Here is a 21022-nt window from a genome sequence, read left to right as displayed (position 1 = left end):
TCATGTGCATTGTTGCTGTGGTGGCTTGCTGAGTACGGTTGGTACTCACCCTTGCAATATACAAACTTAATCAGAGGTCGGAGATGAAGCTTCGGAGGATCCCTACGCTTACTACCAGGAGGGTGATGAAGATGATGGCGCTCAGTAGGTCTTAGTTACGGTCGTTGCCTGTGGCAATGGCGTGCCTCTGCCTTAACTCCACTGCCTTATCTACTTCTGCTTTTGGAATGTATTCTAGACCATTCGGTCCTATGTTCTAAGACTATGCATGCGGGCCTATGATGTAATAATGCGCACTAGACTCTCGTGTATGAGCCCTTGGTATTTCAGCTATGAACTCGTGTGTACCAGACTACTTAATCCAGGGAAATTGTACTATTCACACGATTGATTCCTGTTATAAAAACGGGGGTCCACAACTCTTGAAGTTTAGAGCTTATTCAGATTGTAGCCAAAATAAACCTTACCAAAATTTGACATTGCCAAAATTTTTACAAGATGGCAATATTGCCAAAATTTTAGCAAGATTTCTTATGTATTTACTAAATTTGGCAACAAACTAAACGTAGACATTTTTTTGATAACTTTGCCAAAAAATGATATAAAAGTGAACAGACCCTTAATATATCTCAGTCTTTCCACGCAAAAAAACAAAAGGAAAATTCTAAATGGACCAAGAAAACATGAGTTCTAGAAGATTCGAGAAGAACTGAAGAAGCAACAAGAGAGATACTGCCAAGAGCTGGGCCGGCTAATATGGCGGCCCATGACGTAGAGGCATTCGGCCCATCCCTAATTCAGCGCAGCCACGCAGGCGGAGGTCGCGGAGGCGTCGAGTCGACCGAAGCTGTGGCCGCCGCTCCCGAGCAAGAGAAGCGGAAGAAGGAAGTCCACCGCGCGAAACGCCGGAGATGCCGCCGGGGGCCTCGCCGGCGGCGTCGGCGGAGGCCTGGACGTGGGAGAACGCCGCCGCAGGAGCGGCCGCCGGCTTCGCCACCGTCGCGACCCTCCACCCGCTCGACGTCGTCCGCACCCGTTTCCAAGGTAAACCCAACCCCCCACGGGCGTTCGAACCCTAGGAGGAGACGCGGGAGGCCTGGTCGGTAACCCTGCGTCTGCGTGTGGATGTGCAGTGAGCGGCGGGAGGGGATGCTACGACTTGCCGCCGTACAGGAACACTGCGCACGCTGTGTACACCATCGCGCGATCTGAGGTGTGGATTCCTGTTGCATATCGTTCTGTTCGGTTGGTGGGATGCATTAGAGTCGCGGTCCATCTTTAGGTTTGTCGATGTTAACAATTTTTTTCCAGGTTTATTTGTTCGCTTAGTGAAAAGAAAATTGCTGGTTCCCACAAAACCGGAAACAACTTGCCCATATATGAGTCAGATTACTTAATGTTCTTTAGAAATATTCTAACCAGGTTGAAAAATGTAGTTTCACTTTAAAAATAAACTCTACGTTGTTGAGCTTGTGCTTGAATACGTTTGTAGAGAGCAGATATTACATATGTACATATATACAATAATGTGAATTGTGAAACTTTGAGTATGAGCAAATCAAATGGTGGTCTTCTTTGGTTGAGATGTATAGATGTTTGTGTTTAAAGAACTCTTGCTTGTTAATAACTAGCAGTTCTACATGGATATGTTCACTTTCAAAATGTTCTCTGATAGCGCTTGCGGGTATAGGTTCCTAGTATGAGGTTAAAATGCGGTGGAAGGTTGCTAGGTTGAGACATCGTCTACTTAAAAGGTTGAGATGTTACAGTCTCCTTAAAATACTAAATGATGGAAATCCCTATTGCTATCACTTGGTATCTGTGAACTGTTGTAAGAATTGAAAGAATGTGGTTCTTTCGCTTCTAAGTTTTTGGTATGCGAAGTTGAGCTTCACTGATTGAGTTGGCTATTTGTAGGGTCTGAGAGGACTTTATGCGGGATTTTATCCAGCAGTTCTTGGATCAACTGTTTCCTGGGGGCTATATTTCTTTTTGTAAGTTATATAAATTCGTTTTATTTGAATAATTATAGTGTAGTAAGATAATGATCTGTCTGTATCTTAAATGCTGAAGTTAATTGCATATTTCAGGATTTAAGTTCACTTGGTTCTCCTATCTAATTATTTCATCTTGCTGGGTGCTGACTCCAATTTGGACGATCCTTGTTTACCCATTTGAATTCTCTTTACTATATTACCTGCATTTTGGCTGACTTGAAGATCTATTATGACAGTTATAACAGAGCTAAACAAAGATACTTACAAGGGAAAGATGATCAGCTCCGTCCAGTTCACCATCTTGTCTCAGCTGCAGAAGCAGGTGCTTTGGTTCGTACAGTAACTTTTGTCCTTTCAAGAAAAATGTTAATATCATTGGATTATATCTAAGATAAATTTACTGAATGTTGAGCAAGATCTTAGCGTCACTATTATTAAGTTATTTAAAGTTTAAATTCAATTGGTGGTGCTCTTATGGCATGCATAACCTTAGCATTTTTTTCAAATTACTAACATTTGTTAATGTTATTACTTATCACTTAATACTTATGTCGTATTTTGTTATTTAAACATTATTTGTTCATTATACAGGTTTGCCTATTCACAAACCCTATATGGCTGGTTAAAACAAGACTGCAATTACAAACGCCTAGTCATCATACTTCACGATATTCTGGATTTTCTGGTAATGTTTGCTTTCTTCAATGCTTCTCTGGTAAAGAAGTACTCGTAGTTATGCTCAAGGTTTATAACAGTGTGGTTGGCAAGTGTAAATTCCAATAATATTACATCAAATAATGAATTATGCCCCGTGCTCATCCTCAGCTCTCGCAGAAGCTGCTGTTTTGAAGCAATTATTCAAACCCAATGAAATTCTTTCCACTAATGACTGATGCGTCTTGTTGTTGTTTTTGGTCTCAATTGTTGTTCATATTTCCTTTGCTAAATATTTTATCTTAATTTTGTATGACTTTGCTTATTTGATCGCTGTAAGGCCAGATGCTTTGAGAACTATTCTGAAAGAGGAGGGATGGCTTGCGCTTTACAGAGGGATTGGACCTGGGCTTTTGCTGGTATGTGTTTTTTTCCTGTTGTTTATTCATCTTTACGTTATAGTCCTACAAACATACTCATGATTATAACCACACAAGGCTTAGTGTAATTTTAAATATGGAAGGGCAGTTGAGTGTAGTGTTTCTTTGGTGTGTGGTACATAGCTATGAAATTATGTTTCTAAACAAAGTGCTGAATTTATTATTAACAGTCATTGTGGTATGAATTCGATAATTTTGGTGCAAAACTGCACCTAAATATCATCCTCAGTTTTTTTGTCTGATGATTGATTGATCTAATTTATCTGTAAATACTCTAGGTAATATCATCTTGTGATGCTGTTAACTGGATGATATGTTTTTGTAACTGTAGTGTTGTACCATGTTTAGTTATGTGTTTTTCTCACTGCTACCATGATGTGAACATCGTGATGCTTGGTATGCCAGTCAATATCACAATTCCTCGGTTTTGCTGGAAATTCTCTTCGCTTGTATTCCTTAATGAATTCCCAGGGCTTTTACCATTACATATTTTTAAACTGCCAAACTAGGGTTGATGCCTATGGTCATTTTAATTAACCAGGATCTGACATGGTTGGCAAATCTAATACATTACTTGATGCTATCTATTGTTTCATGCATGAAAGGTTACTCATGGAGCGATACAGTTCACGGCCTATGAGGAACTTCGCAAAGCTTTGATATTTGCCAAAAGTAGACAGACAAGAACAGACAACAGAAGCTGCGATGATTCCTTGGTAAATACTGATCAAATGTTTGCTTGTGCTTTACACATCTACCCTCGTTGGTGCAATAACGGAGCACTACTGTCAACCTTAATTTAGTTCTGAACTTTAATTTCTTTTAATAAAAAACTGGGATTCAGATACTAATTCTGATTACCCATTCGTGGCACTGTATACATTTTGCATATCCTTACTCTTATACTGATTGTCACTTGCCTTTTAACAGTTGGGTCACCATATAGAAATGGAATTTAAAATTAATCAAAATGTTAGTGTTTTACAGTGTTATTTTTAGAAATTGCACTTTCAGACAGGTGCAATGCACTCGTTCACTCAGAAAGACAAATTTTTAGAACATTTTGTCCCACTTATCTCTATGTCAAAAATTGAAAATACATCCTCATCTGGTAGATAGATTCATACTGCACCTGATATGCACTGATTTCGTTCTTGACAGAATTCCATTGATTATGCGGCACTTGGGGCTGGTTCGAAAGTAACTGCCATTCTGCTTACTTATCCTTACCAGGCATATTCTTTCACTCTTCTTATTCTCATAAACTCACCCGTATATCCTGATTTTTTACTGAACCTAACAGCTGAAAGTCATCGTATTTTGCAGGTCATCCGAGCACGCTTGCAGGTTGCATATTTGAATCTTCTTACTCCCATTCCATCTCTCTAGAGTCCTCATCAATAATAATTATGTGTAATTTTGCAGCAACGACCTGGTAGTGATGGCACTCCAAAGTACAAAGATAGCTGGCATGTAGTGAAAGAAACTGCAAGGTGATAATTTTACTATTAACGTTAACACAGATGGAACCTTTTCTTTTCTATTGTGCTGTATGCAACAGTTAGAATTGCAGAGTTGAAGTTGTATACAGTAGATGGGATTTCTGTGGGTTTTTTACCTCCCCCCCCCCCCCCAACACACACACACACACAGATATGCCTAATCTCTATGCTATTTCCAATCTGTGCACACCAAATATTAGAATTTGTAGCTCAGATGTCTGCTACATAGTTTAAAATTAAAGTAGACTATATGCGATTTTTTTTCTGAATTCCTTTTCTGGTCTTCTCCTGCACATAACCAGTGCTTTGACTGTAACATGTTCCAAACCAAGTATCCCTGCTCTTTGGATTGACAAATTCGTTTTCAGGCATGAAGGTGTCCGTGGATTTTACAGGGGCATCACATCGAATCTGCTCAAAAACCTTCCGGCAGCTTCCCTTACATTTGTGGTGTATGAAAATGTGATCAAATTATTCAAAGCAGCAAAGGAGAAGACATAATATTTCCAATTGTTCCCAGGAGAAACAAGAAAAGAATGTGCGTCATGAAATACTGAGCCAATCCCACCTTCTGGAGTTCGAAGCAACATTCATCTTCATTGCTGCGTTATTGTCTCATCCACTTAACATGCACAGGCTAGAGAAATGTTACATGAGAGAAGTTGCGATTGACATAATCGCCGTAGATTTTGTTTTGAGGAACATAGATCAGTTTTTGTTTCTTCCTGAAGTAGTTCTTCCTGTAGTCCAGTTGAATACAGTTTTTGGATCCTTATGTAATCGGGAGCCTTTACAGGTCTACCCATGTGCATGTGTACATCCACCATGTCTACGGCTGCTCAACTGAGTTACAACAGTTGTATAAAACTGAAGTAATGCCAGACAAAATTACACCATATGTTATTATGTTCCAAATGTTATGCTACATGTTCCCAGTCGGAAGGAAACTGTACTCGGAGTTTGACACGTCTGATGGCATAATGGTATGTACTCTCTGTTTTCTAAATCGATAATGTCATTGACTTAGGGCTGGTTTTGTTTGGAGCTAATTTTTGCCCTACTAAAATAATCTTGGTAGTGCTAAAACCTTGACAAGTTTTGCCATTACCAAATTGGGTAGTATTGAATGTGAACTATTGTGGGGTAGTAAATCAAACATGCATTTGCTACTATTGAAGTTACCACAAATTTGGTAGGGCAATAAATTGGTATCAAACTAAACAAATTTTTACATATGTTTGATCATTTGTCTTATTTAATTATGATCATTTATCTTATTCAAAAATTGGTGCAAACATAAAGTTATAACAAAATAAATGATAACAATTACATAAATTCAAAAAAAATCAAGTATATTATTTATTTTTTAAAAAAATTGACGTAGTATGAACCCGTTTGATAAAGCTTCAAATCCTATATTTAACTCCAGAAATTAAGTTCGGAAGTAAAATTGTTTTTTTTGCCGGAATGACCGAAGGAGGTCATTCAATGTAATTAAGATAGGAAGAAAAAGTTACAAGAAAAGTTTTATGCACCAGAGCACACGCCTCGAACCATGTGCCAACCGCCCAAACACACGCTACAGAGAGGGAAGCTAAGCATCGAACCGACCATCGCTATGCGAGACCGATCGCCACTGGGCCAATAATACCACCACGACACGAAGACTCTAAAACAACGCCCTCATGAGGGTCGCGACGCCAAAAGACGCCGTCATCATCCGTCCAAAATCCTGGACAAGGTTTTCACCTAGAGCTTCTTGCCGAGGGGGGAGGGGTACCTCAACAATGCCCTCAGGAGGGTTACCACGCTTGAAGGCGTAGCCATTGCTGGCCCAAAGAATTGGGCTAAGCTTTCGCTCGGAACCCTTTACCGCCGTGGTCCGTCTCTCCATCCGAATCCACCATCTAAACATCGGCGGCACATGGCTTCCACCACACCCGACCGACGCCCCTCTGCCGGTCATCCAGTCCTGCCAACGACAAGACTACCACCACACCACACCGACGCCCCTCCGTCAGCCGACTTCGTCGAACCGCCATCCCTAAGAGCTGGCCCAGGACCCTTCCGTTCCACCACCCGCCGGCCACCTCGCCAGATCTAGCTGAAGGAGAACCCGGGATTGGGTGGCACTGCTTCGGTACCCTAAGCTTCCCCCGTTAACGAGCAGCCACCTCAATCCAATCTAGAAACTCCCCGCAAAGAAGGGGAGGAGCTCTAGGAAGGGTGAGGGTGCCGACCGGCAACGAGGAAGATGACTCACCGCCGCCAGCTCCCTTTGCACTGCCATCTGACCACCAACGCCCCCGTAGCCCGGCTGCCGCGCCTCGCCTTGCCACCGGGGCGGCATTAGCAAAATGGAGCAGGAGGCCGCACGCCGGCAATAGCACCCATGGTGTGCACATGGCGGGCGTGCCCTGCTGCGGCCGGGAAGGACAAGCAGCAGAGGGCTAGGGCGCCACCCCTAGCCGCCGAAGACACGGCCGCCGCGCCCCAGGCTGCTCGCCGAGCCGCCGCTGCCGCCCCCAGCTGCCTTCCGCCGAGCCGCCGCCTCTGCTTCCGGGCCAGCCAACCTTTTGTGAAGCAGTCTAAATTCAGCTCCTCAAAATTTTGTTCATTCTTATTTTAGATGCAGCTCTTGTATAGCTGAGCCGTGGCAAGCAGACCCAACACCTGAGTGCCCTCTTCCAATCCCGCCACTGAAACAGGCCCGCGGCAAGCGTTCTCATCTGCCGGCCGCGCAATCGTCGGCGAACGTCATACCGGCCGAGAAGTAGTAGTACTCCGTATTAGATATGCAGGGGACGAATTGCCCCCCGGCGGATTGAGCAAGCGGCGCCGGCGATCGCGTTCCAACAGATCGAGAAGGTCACTGACCAGTCCACTAATCCAGCCAGACGACCCGTCAATTAATCCAGAGAACACGGACTGCGTCAGTCAGACACACCGCCACAGACGCGGCTCACGCCACCCTTCCCTCTATGGCCCCGTCACGTTCTCCGCCTTTTCCTTTCACACCCTCCTCGATCGGTCGCCCGGCCACGGGCGGGCCACGGCCACCGAGCGGTGAAAAGGGGCAGCAAACGCACGCTTCCCACCCCGCCGTTTTTACGTGGTCGCCGCGCAACACCACCGACGACGACGTCAACCCGCACCCACCGGGGGCTCGTTCCACACGCGCGCGCAAGCGCAACCACCGCTACCAACTGCCTCCTTCCGCTGAGGCGCTGACCGAGAGAGACAAATGGGGCACGTTTAAACTCAAGTCTCGCCTTCTTCTTCCCACCCACGCCAACGAAAAGCCCAGCAACCACCACGAAACCCACGCGAAACACACGCCCTCCCCGCCAAGTCAGCTCTCCTCTCCCAACCGTATATAACCCCCGCTTCCCCTTCCCCAGGAGAAATCCACCCATTCCGCCGCCTCCTCGCAGCTCGGAGAATTTTTTTTTTCGAGAATTCGATCGAGAGCGAGCCACGCTTGCGTGCTTTGGAAGAAAATCATATATCAAGCAGCAGCAGCAGCTGTCGGAGATGTCGCGGTACGTGGAGTTGCTGGACATGGGGGTGCGCGTCGCGGCGAGGTTCCACTCCCACTGCCCGCAGACGGCGCGCATGTACTACAAGCCGCCGCAGACGACGACGACGGCCGACGGCCGCCGCCGCCGCGGGGACGGCGCTGCGGGCAAGCAGGCGGCGGCCGGCTTCGACGCGGTCTCGTCCGCCACGGCGGCGCGCCCGTTCGCGGCGGCGGGAGAGGAACTCGGCGGCTTCCGCGCCACCGCGCCGTCGGGGTTTGACTTCGAGTTCGACACCGCGCAGGCCGTCGTCTACGACGTCGTCGCGTGAGCTAGGAGGAATCGATCGATCGACCTTAGCTTCTGCTCGGAGAGGATTGTTTTTTTTCTCCGGGAACAATTTTTGACACAAGAGGGGAATTTGATTCCGTGAAGTGTATATATGTACACTCCATTCTTTTATTTGATTGAGATTTGATAGCTGAAATTAATGAAAGAAACATTATTTGGTTCATGCTTCTCCAATTTTTTTACGTATACAACTACTGTTTCGTACCATCAAGCAGGGTTTACGATTTCAAGATTGCCTTCCGTTTCGAGTTCTGCCGGAATGATGTTTTCGTGAAATCTGATGGAAAGCCGGTAGATTCTGAATAAATTTTATAAACCAAAATTTGAATACAAATTCTTTGAGTTCACCGATAAGCTCGCGAAAACCAGTCGGCTTTGGTGAAATTCCGAGCGAAATCATCGAAATTTCAATCGGTAACTAGAAAAGGAGGTGAACTGAATTTTTTTTTCGTTTTTTTCAATTCGTTATTCTTTTCTTTCCTACTATAAATTTCAGTGAATGCACGAAATACATCAATTTTTTCGAAAATTTATATCCCAATAGGTTCGCGTACTATTTATAAGATTTTATTTGATTTTTCCTTTTTTGCCAATTCAAATTTGAATTTGGATGAGCCTCGTCGAAACCTTGAAATTTTGCGGAATTCAACTGGTTTTCGTCGGAATTGTTAACCCTGCCAGCAACAGCAAGCCCCCTCGATATTGTTTTTGACGTATATGACATTTTTCTCGGAAAACGGAAGTGGCGAAGAAGGTTCTAAAGTTAACCTCGGATCAATTTCTAAAATTTAAATCCACTTCATCTCCAAAGCCGAGCATTCAAATGAATAACAAATTAACAATATTCATATGTATAATAGATCTTATTTGACTTGGGCCATATTGAAACGAAGCTTTCTTCACACGAATCTAGAAGAAAACAGCTCAGTCCCAACCGGAATGACAGAGTTTTCCTCATCATAATGGGGCTAAATATCCAAAATCCGCCTTCTGGTGTTGTTTGCGGAAAAAACAAAAATACTCCTTCAACATTGAAACGTGCAAACTCCCTCCTCTTCTTCTCCAGTAGGCACACCACTGCATCACCCCTCTCTCTCCTCCCAAAACCCTAACAATGGCTTCCCGCCTCCTCCACCTCCGCCGCCTCCTCCCCTCCGCCCGCCCGTCCGCCGGCGGCGGCGGCGGCGGCGGCGGTGCGGTCGCCGCCTTCTCAACCGTAACCCCGACCCCGCGCGTCTCCGCGCTCGTAGACGAGATCTGCGGCCTCACCCTCATCGAGGCCTCCTCCCTCACCGACGCCCTCCGCGGCCGCCTCGGCGTCGACCAGCTCCCTCCGCTGGCCATCCTCACCGGCGGCGCGGCCCCGCTCGCTGGCGGCGGGGCGGCCACCGGGGCGGCCGGCGAGGAGGCGAAGGCGAAGGAGGAGAAGATGGCGTTCGACGTGAAGCTGGAGGGCTTCGACGCCGCCGCGAAGCTCAAGATCATCAAAGAGCTGAGGGCGTTCACGAATCTGGGCCTCAAGGAGGCGAAGGAGCTCGTGGAGAAGGCGCCGGCCGTGCTGAAGGCGGGAGTCCCCAAGGAGGAGGCGGAGAGCATCGCCGAGAAGATGCGAGCTATTGGCGCCAAGATTGTTCTCGAATGAGAGCACGAGAGCTATGTATGGCTTCGTTTCTTGATTTGTTTCTGTTTCTTGTATGAAGTAAAAGAGAGAATTTTGAGACCTAGGAATCAATAATTAACGAAATTCACTATGGGGATTTTCTCATTTGTTAGTGGAAATTCCTTTTGAACCTTGGAGTTTTGAGCTATGTGTTCATAGGCTCAGTACAGTACCAGAGCTTTGAGCTCTGTCTCTTGACTGTCTGTTTGATTGTACGGCAAAGATATCTTTTTAATGAAAGCAGAGCAAACTAGCGGATTAACAGTGGGTTTCTATCTTATCAAATGTAGCGATAATGCTTTTTTTGGGGGGATCATATACTGGTAAAAATGGTCTTTCACTTATCAGTATATGTATCAGTAATGGAAAGGATGTTTCTTGAAGAGAGGATATCGATGATGCAGTTTTAAATTGTTGCAGTTGTGGTGAAAAGACATGGAGTTTGGGTAGCTCTTTTGCAAATTAGGATATGTGAAGTTGCAATCAGGGGAAGTGTGGTTTTTAAGAATTTTTATCATTTAGCACAGTGTTATTATTTGAACTAGAATCAGGGGATGTCATGGACATTGGCCGAGCTACCAATGTCATGGAAATTAGTATATGTATCAGGGGATGTCATGGACATTGGCCGAGCCATGACAGGGGAAGAACTTATATCATTTCACACAGTGTTACTATTTGAGCTAGAACATAGGTTTTCATCTAGAGGGTAGTTGGTTGAAACAATTGTTTGAGTGCTTTAATGTACTCCATAGTTTATAATACTTATGAAATGTATCATCTGGGAATATGGTGCAAGCAGTAGCCAGTAGGGGAATTATGTAGCCTTCATTCTTCAAATAGTTTATATTAGAATAGTCTGTCTACCTCTTGCATCTTTGCATTCAGGCAGTTGCATATTTTGTCAGGTCACAAGATGGCACCAAACCCATCTTTACTTAAGCCCCGAAAGAATCACTCAGTTCTGTGAAATCTCCGAGTTTGTATGTGGCGTGAATACACAAAATAGATAAGTGTCATGCAGTTTTTTTGTGGACAAAGAAATGGAAACTCTTTACTTGCAATTATTATTGATGCTCACTGCGTACAGCGTACATATGATAAGCTTCATTAGAGTGCCTACAAATGCAGTGTATATGGGCGGTCACAACATTTTTGTGTGTAAAGTTAGTGTACCACCAATTCTGAAGACACCACTTGTCATGCTTAAACTCTCACTCAACTGGACCTGATCATCTTTCATATAGGTTAGATAGCTGAATATTGATCAGATCTGTGTTAACTGTCATAATCTGACTAATGTTTTGATCTGATGGAAACATCCTTATTGTTTTACCATTTTTGACAAGATATGTTGATTTAATATACACACCTTTTTGCTTGTGAACATTTTTCAATGCATGGAAATGAACTGTAAAGTGAAATTCATCCTCTTGAGTTAAGCAACTGAAAGTTTAGCAATTCAAGGTGGGGAAAGAAACATCTTTTCAGTACTGTATCAGTTACATGATGTAGATATTTAAATTTAATCAAAGAATTGGATATTATTAAACAAACTAATTTCGGCGGTAATCACCATATGTGCCCATGTATGATACTCCTATATGTTTTGATTATGCTAGATGCATAATCAGTTAGAAACGCTTTACAATAATTTCGTTGAAGGAAAACTCTCTGGATTGTAGTTGTGTTTATACTAGTGCTGTGTGTTTTATCTGTTTCTTGTTTTGTAACAGTATGTTGTATTGCATAGCTTTGCCCTTTTGGGCGTCGGTAGAAAGATGATGATGATATTACACAATTGTGTTGAGACGTTAGTTCCTAGCATAATCAAATGTGGTGCAGTTCTGCCATTCATTATCTGCTTCCTATAAACTTAACTCTGCCACAACGCAGTGTGACTTTGCGTCTTATCTTCCGGTGAAAATGTGAATTCATAAACCAGAGGTAGCCACGAGAATTTTATTTTTTCCAATGGTATTATATATCACACCAGGGAGACATTTATTCTGCAGCAGTACAAATCTTCTCTGAACATGCAAGAACTGAAGAGACAGTTCCAGCCTTCCAGGGAGAATATTTATTCAGCAGCAAGTGACCATGCAAGAACTGAAGAAACAACAGCTCCTGACTTTCAAGTGCAGTTTATCACTTGCCCGTTGTTCAGGTAGAGGACGCAGCCTTTCTCGCCGGCGATGCAGCAGTTGCACGCCGGTTTCAGGTGCTGGCTTCCCGTCGACGGGCACGTCATGTACTCGAGGCCGTCGTAGCAGAACTGGGGGCAAAACTTCCCCCCTTGTGCCTCGGCGCTCTGTATGGATCCAATCACCATGAGTCCTGCAAGAATTTCAGAGAAATAACATCATCTGTGACGGGTTGAACGCGGGAGCGATGAGGAAGAACCGGAGGAAGAAGAAGATGATGATGAAGAGGTAGCTACCACACAGCAGGAGAGCCATTGGGAGAGCAAGCTTGATGGAAGCCATGGTGATCTGTCTGTTCAGTATGCTCGCTGCAAGGAGTACTGAAGCTTATATGGGCGGCTTGGTCAGAAATACCGGTTTTTTGGGGGAGAAATTTTTGTTTGGTGGGAGGGATATGGATTCAGAAATTTCAGCTCTCTCTTGCTTGTATTTTGTTCTCACATTTCTTCATTCTGACTTCAGACGTACTGATCCATTTTACAAGTTTGGAATCTGGATCCAAGATGGTCATGGTCAAATAAATCGTCTTCTATTTCCAACAGTAGCGGATAAAATTATTCGCTATACTGCGCTCAGTCGTCTTCTTGACGAAGCAGCAGTGAGGGGCCACCATCCTCTGCAGCATCCATTGCTTGTCCAAGAAATGCGTAAGCTAGAAGCAGCTAACGTGCCACCATTGCTGTCTCGCAATGCCATCCGCGGTTGGCAATGGCAGCACATGGTGGCAGCATCCGAAAATTCCTGTGTTAGGTCAGGATCTCTATCATGGTTGCCGAGCACGGTTTTTCGACGTTTTCGGTTCAGTTCGACCCGCAAATTCTTGATCAGACGGTTGGCGTGAACCCAACTAAGGGTCGGAGAATAATTCTCCGACGCGGCCTACAATGGCGCAGTTAGCAACGCCGTTGAGCGCAGGAGACCAATAGTATTTTCCGATGATCAACTAATTTTTACACATATTATCAGTAGTTGGCAGTAGAGGTATCGATGGTAAAACCTGGGTGATCGTCCGACCTGCTCGGGAGCTGTCTCCGCCACTGGCCTCCTGAACCACCGAGCCACTCAAGCGGTGCTCGTCGTCATTGCGAGAAGTCTACCACATTTCTTTTGAAAAACTAGCACGCATATCCGATCAAATCAAATGACCATTATCTAAAAAATTTAAGGTCTGATTAGGTTTGTTGCCTAAATATGTCTTACCAATATTTGATAATCTCAGTAGTATTTTGTATCTTTTGGATTTTGTAATCTCAATTTTGTATCTTTCAGATTGAAGCCAAATTTTGGTGAGCCTATAGAAAAAATATCCCAATTCTATAGTTAACTTAAGGCCTTATTTAGTTCCAAACTTTTTATTTAAACTTTCAACTTTTTCATCACATCAAAATTTTCCTACACACGTAAACTTTCAACTTTTCCGTTACATCATTTTAATTTTAACCAAACTTCAAATTTTAGCGTGAACTAAACACACCCTAAGACTACTTTTGGCTTCAATCCAAATTCCACACATAGCCCTTGTCTTTGTCAAAATTGGACACATCAAAACTTATCGAAATTTGAATTAGAAAAGATCATGCCAAAATTTTGGCCCCAAAACCAACCAGCTCTAAATTTTATTCTGAACCATGAACCGCAGTATTATTATCGGTGTGAAGTTGTATAACAACAGCTTGTGAGGTAAGCTGGCGCTACATTCGCTGAACAAGAAGCAAAGCTGCCGCGGCGGCGGCGGCGGCGAAGGCGACGCCGGCGAGGCTGGGGCAGCAGCAATTGTAGTACTAGTTTAGTTGGGCGCGCGACACTTGTAGGAGGAGCCGTCGTGGAGGTGGAGGACGCAGCGCTCGCCGTCGGTGGGCGCGCACAGGCAGACGCACCCGTCGAGCTTCTTCCCCGGGTAGTTCTTGCAGGTGATGTAGCCTCCCTGGATGCAGCGCACCGTCGAGCAGTCCGCCGCCGCCGCCGTCGCGGCCCCGGCCATCTCGCCGAGCACCACGAGCCCTGCATCGCGCGGCCGGCCAAGCAAATTAAACCGTCAGAGAAACACAGGCAGAGACGAATGCAAAAGCAGGTTGATGTACGGGTCGTGCTCACCGGCGAGGAGGAGGACGACGAAGGTGAGCGACAGCTTCTTGGATGATGAGGAGGAGGAAGCCATGTGTGCCCGTACGCGTCGTGTGTGAACTGCGATTTGAGTTTCACTTTCACAGGACAGTTCACCTGATGACTTATATGGAGGAGAAGTTGTGATCAGTGATCAGAAAGAGCGCTGAGACTGACCGGTTGAAAGTCGAAACTGATGAATATAAAGATTAAGTTTGTCGCATGTAAAACGAGTTAGCTAAGTTTTAACTATTACAAATTTAATAAATTGATATATCTAATATTTTAAAGTAATTTCTATATACAAGGATTTCACACGATAGTTTCAAAATTTTGCCAATAGAAATTGAGGTAAAATCCGAATTCTAATGGCAGCCGGCTTAGCCGCCGCTCTCTCTGACTATCGGTACCTTCTGGTGGTCGCTAGGCCGGGCTGGACGAAGGATCACGCGACATGATCGACGGTCATGTCGCCACGTGCCGTTCTCTACAGTTCTCTGCTATACGTCGCCTCGTCTGCGTGTGGTGTTCTGAACGGCTAGCTGAACACGTAGTACGTACGTACGAAAGTCCAGCAGAATTCGCATTGATCTTCAATTCTTCATTAGCAGTGGAAAGTTGTTGCTCGAATGGTAATGTAGGTCTAATCCGGCATGCATCCACTAGAGTAAAGCTGATTATCCTTTAATTTGCATCCACGAGATATCGGCATCATGTAACAACGGGTTTGACGATCACTCAAAAGTCAGTCCAGCTTGGTGGGGTTCACACACAAAAGTCATGACACACTCACACACAGTCACACACTCATACACTGTATACAACAGCGACACACAATATATCCATTTATTCCATTATTCAACAACCAAATTTATCCCATCTCACGAACACGAACACAAGAATTACATAGTAACACACACATCAACAGTAGTAGAGAATTAATTCTGGAAATGGATCATCATCGATCTGATCACATCTCCCCGGTTACTTAAGTTAACTAGGCTTAGTTAGGCCTGAGGCGGGCAGTTGGAGGGCGGGCCGTGCTCGAGGTGGAGGACGCAGTTCTGGCCGTCCTTGGGCGCGCACTCGCAGGCGCAGCCGTCCAGCTTCTGGTACGGGTAGTTGTCGCAGGTGATGTAGCCTCCCTGGATGCACACCACCGAGCACCTCGCCTCCTCCGCGCCGCCCATGGCGCTCATCACCACCACCGCTGCTCTCATACCAAAAGAGCAAAGAAAGAAAAGGTTGGATTCAGAAACGATCCGGGGGTGACTGGTTTAGTGGCGGATCTAATAAGAGATAGCAAAAAATCTACATCCCCTTTCCATCTACGTATAGCAAAAAATTTTAGTGAGGTTTTTTTTTAAGGTTTTCGTAAAACTCGCGTCAGTAGTGGGGACTCGAGACCCCACCGTTCCTGGATCCGCCCAGTAGTGGAGGAGTAGTACTTTGTTCATGGCTAGCCAGTAGCTTACCAGAGAGGAGGAAGACGACGGCGAGGGAGAGCTTCATGGATGCCATTCTTCTTTCTCTAGCTTCTTGTCTCTATTTGATCAATGTGCTATTTGTAGTTGTGTATTGATTTGATGCTCGTGATCCGCTGTACTCCATGTTATAGGGGGTTTGTATATATAGGGGGAAAGTAGGTAGAGGTTAGCAGCGAGCACGCATAGAATTCCATGTTTCCAGCAGTGCTCTCTGTGACGGCGAAAGGTCGTGATGTGCTCATGTGCAGCTACAATGCGTTACGTACGTTGCGGATCGGTTCAACAATTAAGAAGCGAAAGTTGTAACGTGCGCGTTCTACATGCCTATATATCTAGCTAATCATGTTGTAGATGCTAGTACGGAGGACGAAAATGTGAACATTTTATACTCTCTTCATTTCATACCGTAAGACGTTTTCATCTTTTTTTTAATCAACTTTTGTTAAATTTAGCTAATTTTATAGAAAAACATAAAAGTGTTTTCAAAACAAAATAAGCATACTATCAAAATATATATATTCAATGGTAGATTTGATGAACTAATTAATTTGGTGTTGTAGATGTTAAATCTTTCTATAAACACGATCAAATTTTCAAAGTGTTTTGCAATATAAAATGAAGGGAGCATTATCTTTACTGACACGCAAAAAGTTTTACTTGTCAAATACTACAGAACATGGTTAGCATTATCTTCAAAAGATTGCAGCTGATGCAACGCTGTATATGTTCTTCGTTCCGGCCGTGTCGTCATCTGTTATCCGCCTCCATTATTAGCAGCTAACACCACATATTTTTTTCTAGCTTGTCTTGGGCTTCAAGATCAGGTAAGGTCAGTAAGAAAGTCAAACACTGGTTTGTTTTAATCGTCAACATATTAAAATGTCTGGGTTGAAATTATTTTGTCTTGGTGTGTTTAGTTCACATTAAAATTGGAAGTTTGATTAAAATTAGAACGATGTGACGGAAAAATTGAAAGTTTATATGTGTAGAAAAGTTTTAATGTGATGAAAAAGTTAAAAGTTTGAAGAAAAAGTTAGTAACTAGACCAGGCCTTGGTAAACTACCTTATCCTGACATTGCTTCATTGCAAATCGGTTAACGATTCAAAGTTTCTGACCTGATTCCAATCACAAGGTTCACACTAGATCTCGGGAAATATTTGACTTCTGATTCTCTCCTGTACAAAAGTACAAATTGAGCTTTATCATATATAATTGTGCTATCAGATATGCTCATCGATTTCGTGATCTTTTGGGATTAATTTATTGACGTGCAAGCATTTGTATTCAAGATTACCTCAGTGAAACATAGATAAAAAAAAATGCCTTGTTTTCATACAGCCAGATAGCTAATCTGAACTCTGAACATACAGCAGTGTCCAATTCCCACTATTTATTTCTTCCAACTTCCAATTAAGAGCAAGTTTAATAGTATAGCCCACTGCTAGCTTCAATTTATCTATAGCCAATCTAATAATCAATTCATATAATAGTTGCTTACTATACTATTAATATATGGTCTTACATATCATACACACATTGCGTCTTGGAGTCCGCGCTGCAGCTGGCTACAAATCTGTAGTCCGTTACTCTTCTCTCTCATCTTTTATCTCATTAACATATGTTTATAGCTGGCTAATAGTCTGCTATTATATTTGCTCTAAGCATGATGGCATGCTTGACGCTCATTTTCTTTTTTTCTTTTGGAATTGAACATAATTATCAACCCAGCAATTATCTTAGGACTTGTTTAGATATGTGAGGATTAGATACAATCCCTTTCAATCAGCGGTGATCTTAGTTAATTCCAGTACATACTTTGGGATTGGGGCATAAACTTACCTACCCAAACAAGCATATTCCTTGTTACTGTTGTAGTCAAATTCAGATCACAATATTGACTTCTGTTTTTATAAAAAACAGATCATTGACTATAGGCACGATTGGACTCGAGATCGATAGCGGATATCAAACTTAACAAACTCCAATAAACTCTAAATTAATTTTACACACGTCTGGAGAACACGACGAATCTCTTTGTGCCTCGATCACATTTTGGCTTGTCCTTCAAGGGATTCGCTGCAAGATGACCTTAAAAGGATGTAACCAGTAAAGGAACCGAAAATGCATGTACGATCATGTCACCGTTTTATTTTCCTTAAAACCTTATCCCCAAGTCTGGTCAAAATAGTCTGAATTCCTCAATGAAACGATAGATATTGAAAATTTCAAGGGTTTGGGTTACATATTTTCCCACCAGCTTTCGACTCAAGATCGAATAATATCTTGTAACATTTGAGCCAAAGCCCAAAGTAGTACTCCATCTGAAACATAAATATTTAACGACATTCAACATAAAATTTGGTCAAACTTTAAAAATTTTAATATGTTGATGACGATTCGTGACAGCACATGGCCAGTATCTTGTGTGTTTATTCAATGGCTTTGTGCTGTTTTTCACATTACCGATCCATAGCACGTATAGCTGAAGGGACCCCATCAGGGCACGCTTACGCTGGTTTGTTCTAAGCTCGGCGGGCTAGGTACATAGGAGGTCGTTCAGCACGCGTATGCCTGTAGATTTATCTTGAAAAATACTAATATAATATGATAAACTTATTTGCTTACGCCGTAGATTTATTTAAATACAAAATTCATCGTTATAGTTTTAAAATTTTGACTAAATAATATTATAGAAGTTAAATATTTATGACCGAACATAGTACATATACAGAAGCTTGTCAAGCTGTGACACAAAGGAAGCAAGAGGCAGCCATGCAGGATTCCTCTTGATCGTTTTATTACAGCATTTGGGAATTTGGAGTTCCGAACACACCTTAAGGAGTGACACAAAGGAGGCACACGTATGGCCACACGACTCACACAGGTTTCGTGCAGCCACTTACTCCCCCCGTCCTAGAATATAAGAGTTTTTAGCTAGATGGAACACGTCCTAATACTACGAGTATATTCAGATTCGTAGTACTGAAATATATCGCATCCAATTAAAAGTCTTTATATTTTAGGACAGATGAAGTAATTCACATACAGTGACACACACAAGAACGTGCAAGTGGAAGAGCGACGACGACACCATCCTTTCCCTGCGTTTTCCGATCAGCACTGCTGCGTGGAGCCGTCGGCGAGATGGACGACGCAGTCGACGCCATCCGGCGGCGCGCATCTGCAGGCGCACCCGTAGAGCTGCTCGTATGGATGGTTGCTGCAGGTGATGTACGTCCCTTTAGCGCAGAACAGTGTGCAGACCGCTTCAGTGTGCTCGATCCTCTCCAGCATCACGAGGCCTAAAAAATTTCAGAAAGGGGTGAAAGATAGTATAGCTTTGCACTGACTGAACCAAATCTTAATACAAAGATGTGCAAGTCTTTAACGAAATTTTGGAGAGTTTAATTACCTGAGATTAGGAGGACACATGCGAGGGAGAGTTTGATGGAGGCCATGTGTGTTGCTGTGCAGTGTGTAGACTGCGCAGTGGGCACACTCAATGGCTCTATGTTTGAAATTCAAGCTACCCAGCCTGGGTTGATATAGAGGCTGAGAAGGTTTGACCTTCACTAGATGATACTACATTGTTATATTAGAAAACTTGCTTCGATAGATTTTTGGTGAAATGTTAACACCGACGGAGGGCGTAATTTCTTTTCACACCAAGATCGGCTTCAGATGAAGTAACCAAAGTGATCTTTTGGTGAAATTGGTAACTATCAATTTGTTGAATATTTGTCGAATATGAATGATAAAGACCAATCCTTACAATCTAAAGTCCCACTTTAAGTTTGATTGGTAAGGTGAGCTGTAAAAAAAAAAAGAGCATCTAAAAAGCTGCCGTAAGTTTTTTAGTAAAAAACTTCCAAATGTAACTATAGTCACTGTAACTACGTTATAACTCCGATAGAACTAATATAATACTTGCATTCAAGTATGGTTTGGTTAGTTAGCATAAAAATCTTACACGTAACATGTGTGAAAATTTTCTTTCTAGCAATTTGTTCCCTTCATGCACAAATCTCGAGACAATCCGATGGTCACAAATCTAAATGTTTTAGGGGGGGGGGAACTTATGGAAGTTTTCTAGCAAATCCGAAAAAAATTGAGAAAAGCTTTACTAAGCAGTGGCACAAGGAAGCAAAGACTGCAAGAGCCAGAAGCAGCTTCCTCTTGATCGTTATTACGAAAACCACCATCGATCATCATCGATCCTAACAGTTCTCATGGAGACACAGACACATACAAGAACAACTGAAACACAAGTGAAAGAACACCACAATGCCAATGCCAATGCCATCAGCACTTGCTCGTGGAGCCGTCGGCGTAGTGGACGACGCAGTCCTTGCCGCCCGGCGGTGCGCACTTGCAGGCGCACCCGTAGAGCGCCTCGCCTGGACGGTTGCAGCAGGTGATGTATGTTCCTCGCGCGCACAGCATGTTGCACGCTGCTGCTGCTGCTTCACTGCTTTCGATCTTCCCCAGCATCACGAGACCTAGCTAGTTCAGAAATTAAGCATTGCAGACCAAAAAAAAAAAGGTATCACAAGTTCAGTATGAGACTAGTACTACTGTGGCGCATTGCATGCAGTATATATGCTTTTAATTAATTACCCGAGATTAGGAGGACGAGTGTGAGGGAAAGCTTGATGGATCCGGCCATGTTTGGTTGATTGCTGCGGCAGTGTACAGTCCTAGCTATTAGCACACTCTCTGTGATTTGATCTAGCTCCAGCATCAAGATAGATAGTTTGGGTTGAGTTGATATAGAGAGAGATAGAGAAGGTTGAGCCTTCACTAGATGATACTACCACGTTGTTGGCAACAACTTGCTTCAATGTATAAGATTTTCGGTGAATTGTTAACGCACATCGAAGGAGGCGACGCGTTCCGCGTCTTCAGCGTCAGTGAAGTCAATGGTATAACGTTGTCTTGGTTGTCGATCTGCACCACCATCTTGCAGCGCGTAGCCAGATGATGGCCTTTGTGCAGCGTCGGAGATTAAAAAGAACTAGAAAATCAGCGCGCGTATTGGCGCGCTAGTTTGTATATAGCCCGTGTATATTATCCATAGCTTCATTAGAACATAGAAAAATTTGGA

At 43.6% G+C, this 21022-nt stretch overlaps 7 protein-coding genes across 7 annotated transcripts; 3 read left to right on the top strand and 4 right to left on the bottom strand.

The window, feature by feature from the left end:
• The first annotated feature begins 783 nt into the window (after nucleotides 1-783).
• Nucleotides 784-5491, top strand: LOC4334018 (folate transporter 1, chloroplastic). Its single transcript, XM_015772861.3, has 11 exons — nucleotides 784-1044; nucleotides 1134-1213; nucleotides 1918-1994; nucleotides 2234-2327; nucleotides 2589-2682; nucleotides 2997-3070; nucleotides 3697-3807; nucleotides 4253-4324; nucleotides 4418-4438; nucleotides 4517-4584; nucleotides 4962-5491. The coding sequence occupies exons 1-11, from the start codon at nucleotides 912-914 to the stop codon at nucleotides 5092-5094; spliced, it is 957 nt and encodes a 318-aa protein (XP_015628347.1). The 5' UTR covers nucleotides 784-911; the 3' UTR covers nucleotides 5095-5491.
• A 2505-nt stretch (nucleotides 5492-7996) lies between these two features.
• Nucleotides 7997-8623, top strand: LOC4334017 (uncharacterized). Its single transcript, XM_015774518.3, has one exon. It carries the CDS (start codon nucleotides 8128-8130, stop codon nucleotides 8440-8442), a length of 315 nt encoding a protein of 104 aa, XP_015630004.1. The 5' UTR covers nucleotides 7997-8127; the 3' UTR covers nucleotides 8443-8623.
• An 841-nt stretch (nucleotides 8624-9464) lies between these two features.
• Nucleotides 9465-10395, top strand: LOC4334016 (uncharacterized). Its single transcript, XM_015776830.3, has one exon. The coding sequence runs from the start codon at nucleotides 9577-9579 to the stop codon at nucleotides 10102-10104; it is 528 nt and encodes a 175-aa protein (XP_015632316.1). The 5' UTR covers nucleotides 9465-9576; the 3' UTR covers nucleotides 10105-10395.
• Nucleotides 10396-12070: 1675 nt separating this feature from the next.
• LOC4334015 (proteinase inhibitor type-2 CEVI57) lies at nucleotides 12071-12629 on the bottom strand. Its single transcript, XM_015776832.3, has 2 exons — nucleotides 12563-12629; nucleotides 12071-12459 (listed from the first exon to the last, which is right to left on the bottom strand). The coding sequence occupies exons 1-2, from the start codon at nucleotides 12606-12608 to the stop codon at nucleotides 12257-12259; spliced, it is 249 nt and encodes an 82-aa protein (XP_015632318.1). The 5' UTR covers nucleotides 12609-12629; the 3' UTR covers nucleotides 12071-12256.
• Nucleotides 12630-13911: 1282 nt separating this feature from the next.
• On the bottom strand, nucleotides 13912-14526 carry LOC4334014 (uncharacterized). Its single transcript, XM_015776831.3, has 2 exons — nucleotides 14421-14526; nucleotides 13912-14327 (listed from the first exon to the last, which is right to left on the bottom strand). The coding sequence occupies exons 1-2, from the start codon at nucleotides 14482-14484 to the stop codon at nucleotides 14113-14115; spliced, it is 279 nt and encodes a 92-aa protein (XP_015632317.1). The 5' UTR covers nucleotides 14485-14526; the 3' UTR covers nucleotides 13912-14112.
• A 722-nt stretch (nucleotides 14527-15248) lies between these two features.
• Nucleotides 15249-16031, bottom strand: LOC4334013 (uncharacterized). Its single transcript, XM_015776834.3, has 2 exons — nucleotides 15905-16031; nucleotides 15249-15639 (listed from the first exon to the last, which is right to left on the bottom strand). Exons 1-2 carry the CDS (start codon nucleotides 15948-15950, stop codon nucleotides 15437-15439), a joined length of 249 nt encoding a protein of 82 aa, XP_015632320.1. The 5' UTR covers nucleotides 15951-16031; the 3' UTR covers nucleotides 15249-15436.
• Nucleotides 16032-18664: 2633 nt separating this feature from the next.
• On the bottom strand, nucleotides 18665-19434 carry LOC4334012 (uncharacterized). The gene is made up of 2 exons (XM_015773806.3): nucleotides 19331-19434; nucleotides 18665-19220 (listed from the first exon to the last, which is right to left on the bottom strand). The coding sequence occupies exons 1-2, from the start codon at nucleotides 19374-19376 to the stop codon at nucleotides 19033-19035; spliced, it is 234 nt and encodes a 77-aa protein (XP_015629292.1). The 5' UTR covers nucleotides 19377-19434; the 3' UTR covers nucleotides 18665-19032.
• Between the last annotated feature and the right edge of the window lie 1588 nt (nucleotides 19435-21022).

This window comes from Oryza sativa, chromosome 3 (assembly GCF_034140825.1).
Source record: "Oryza sativa Japonica Group chromosome 3, ASM3414082v1".
Taxonomy (NCBI): Eukaryota; Viridiplantae; Streptophyta; class Magnoliopsida; order Poales; family Poaceae; genus Oryza; species Oryza sativa.
The sequence above is the reverse complement of the archived record's forward strand: the minus strand, read 5'-3'. Positions and strand labels throughout refer to the sequence as shown.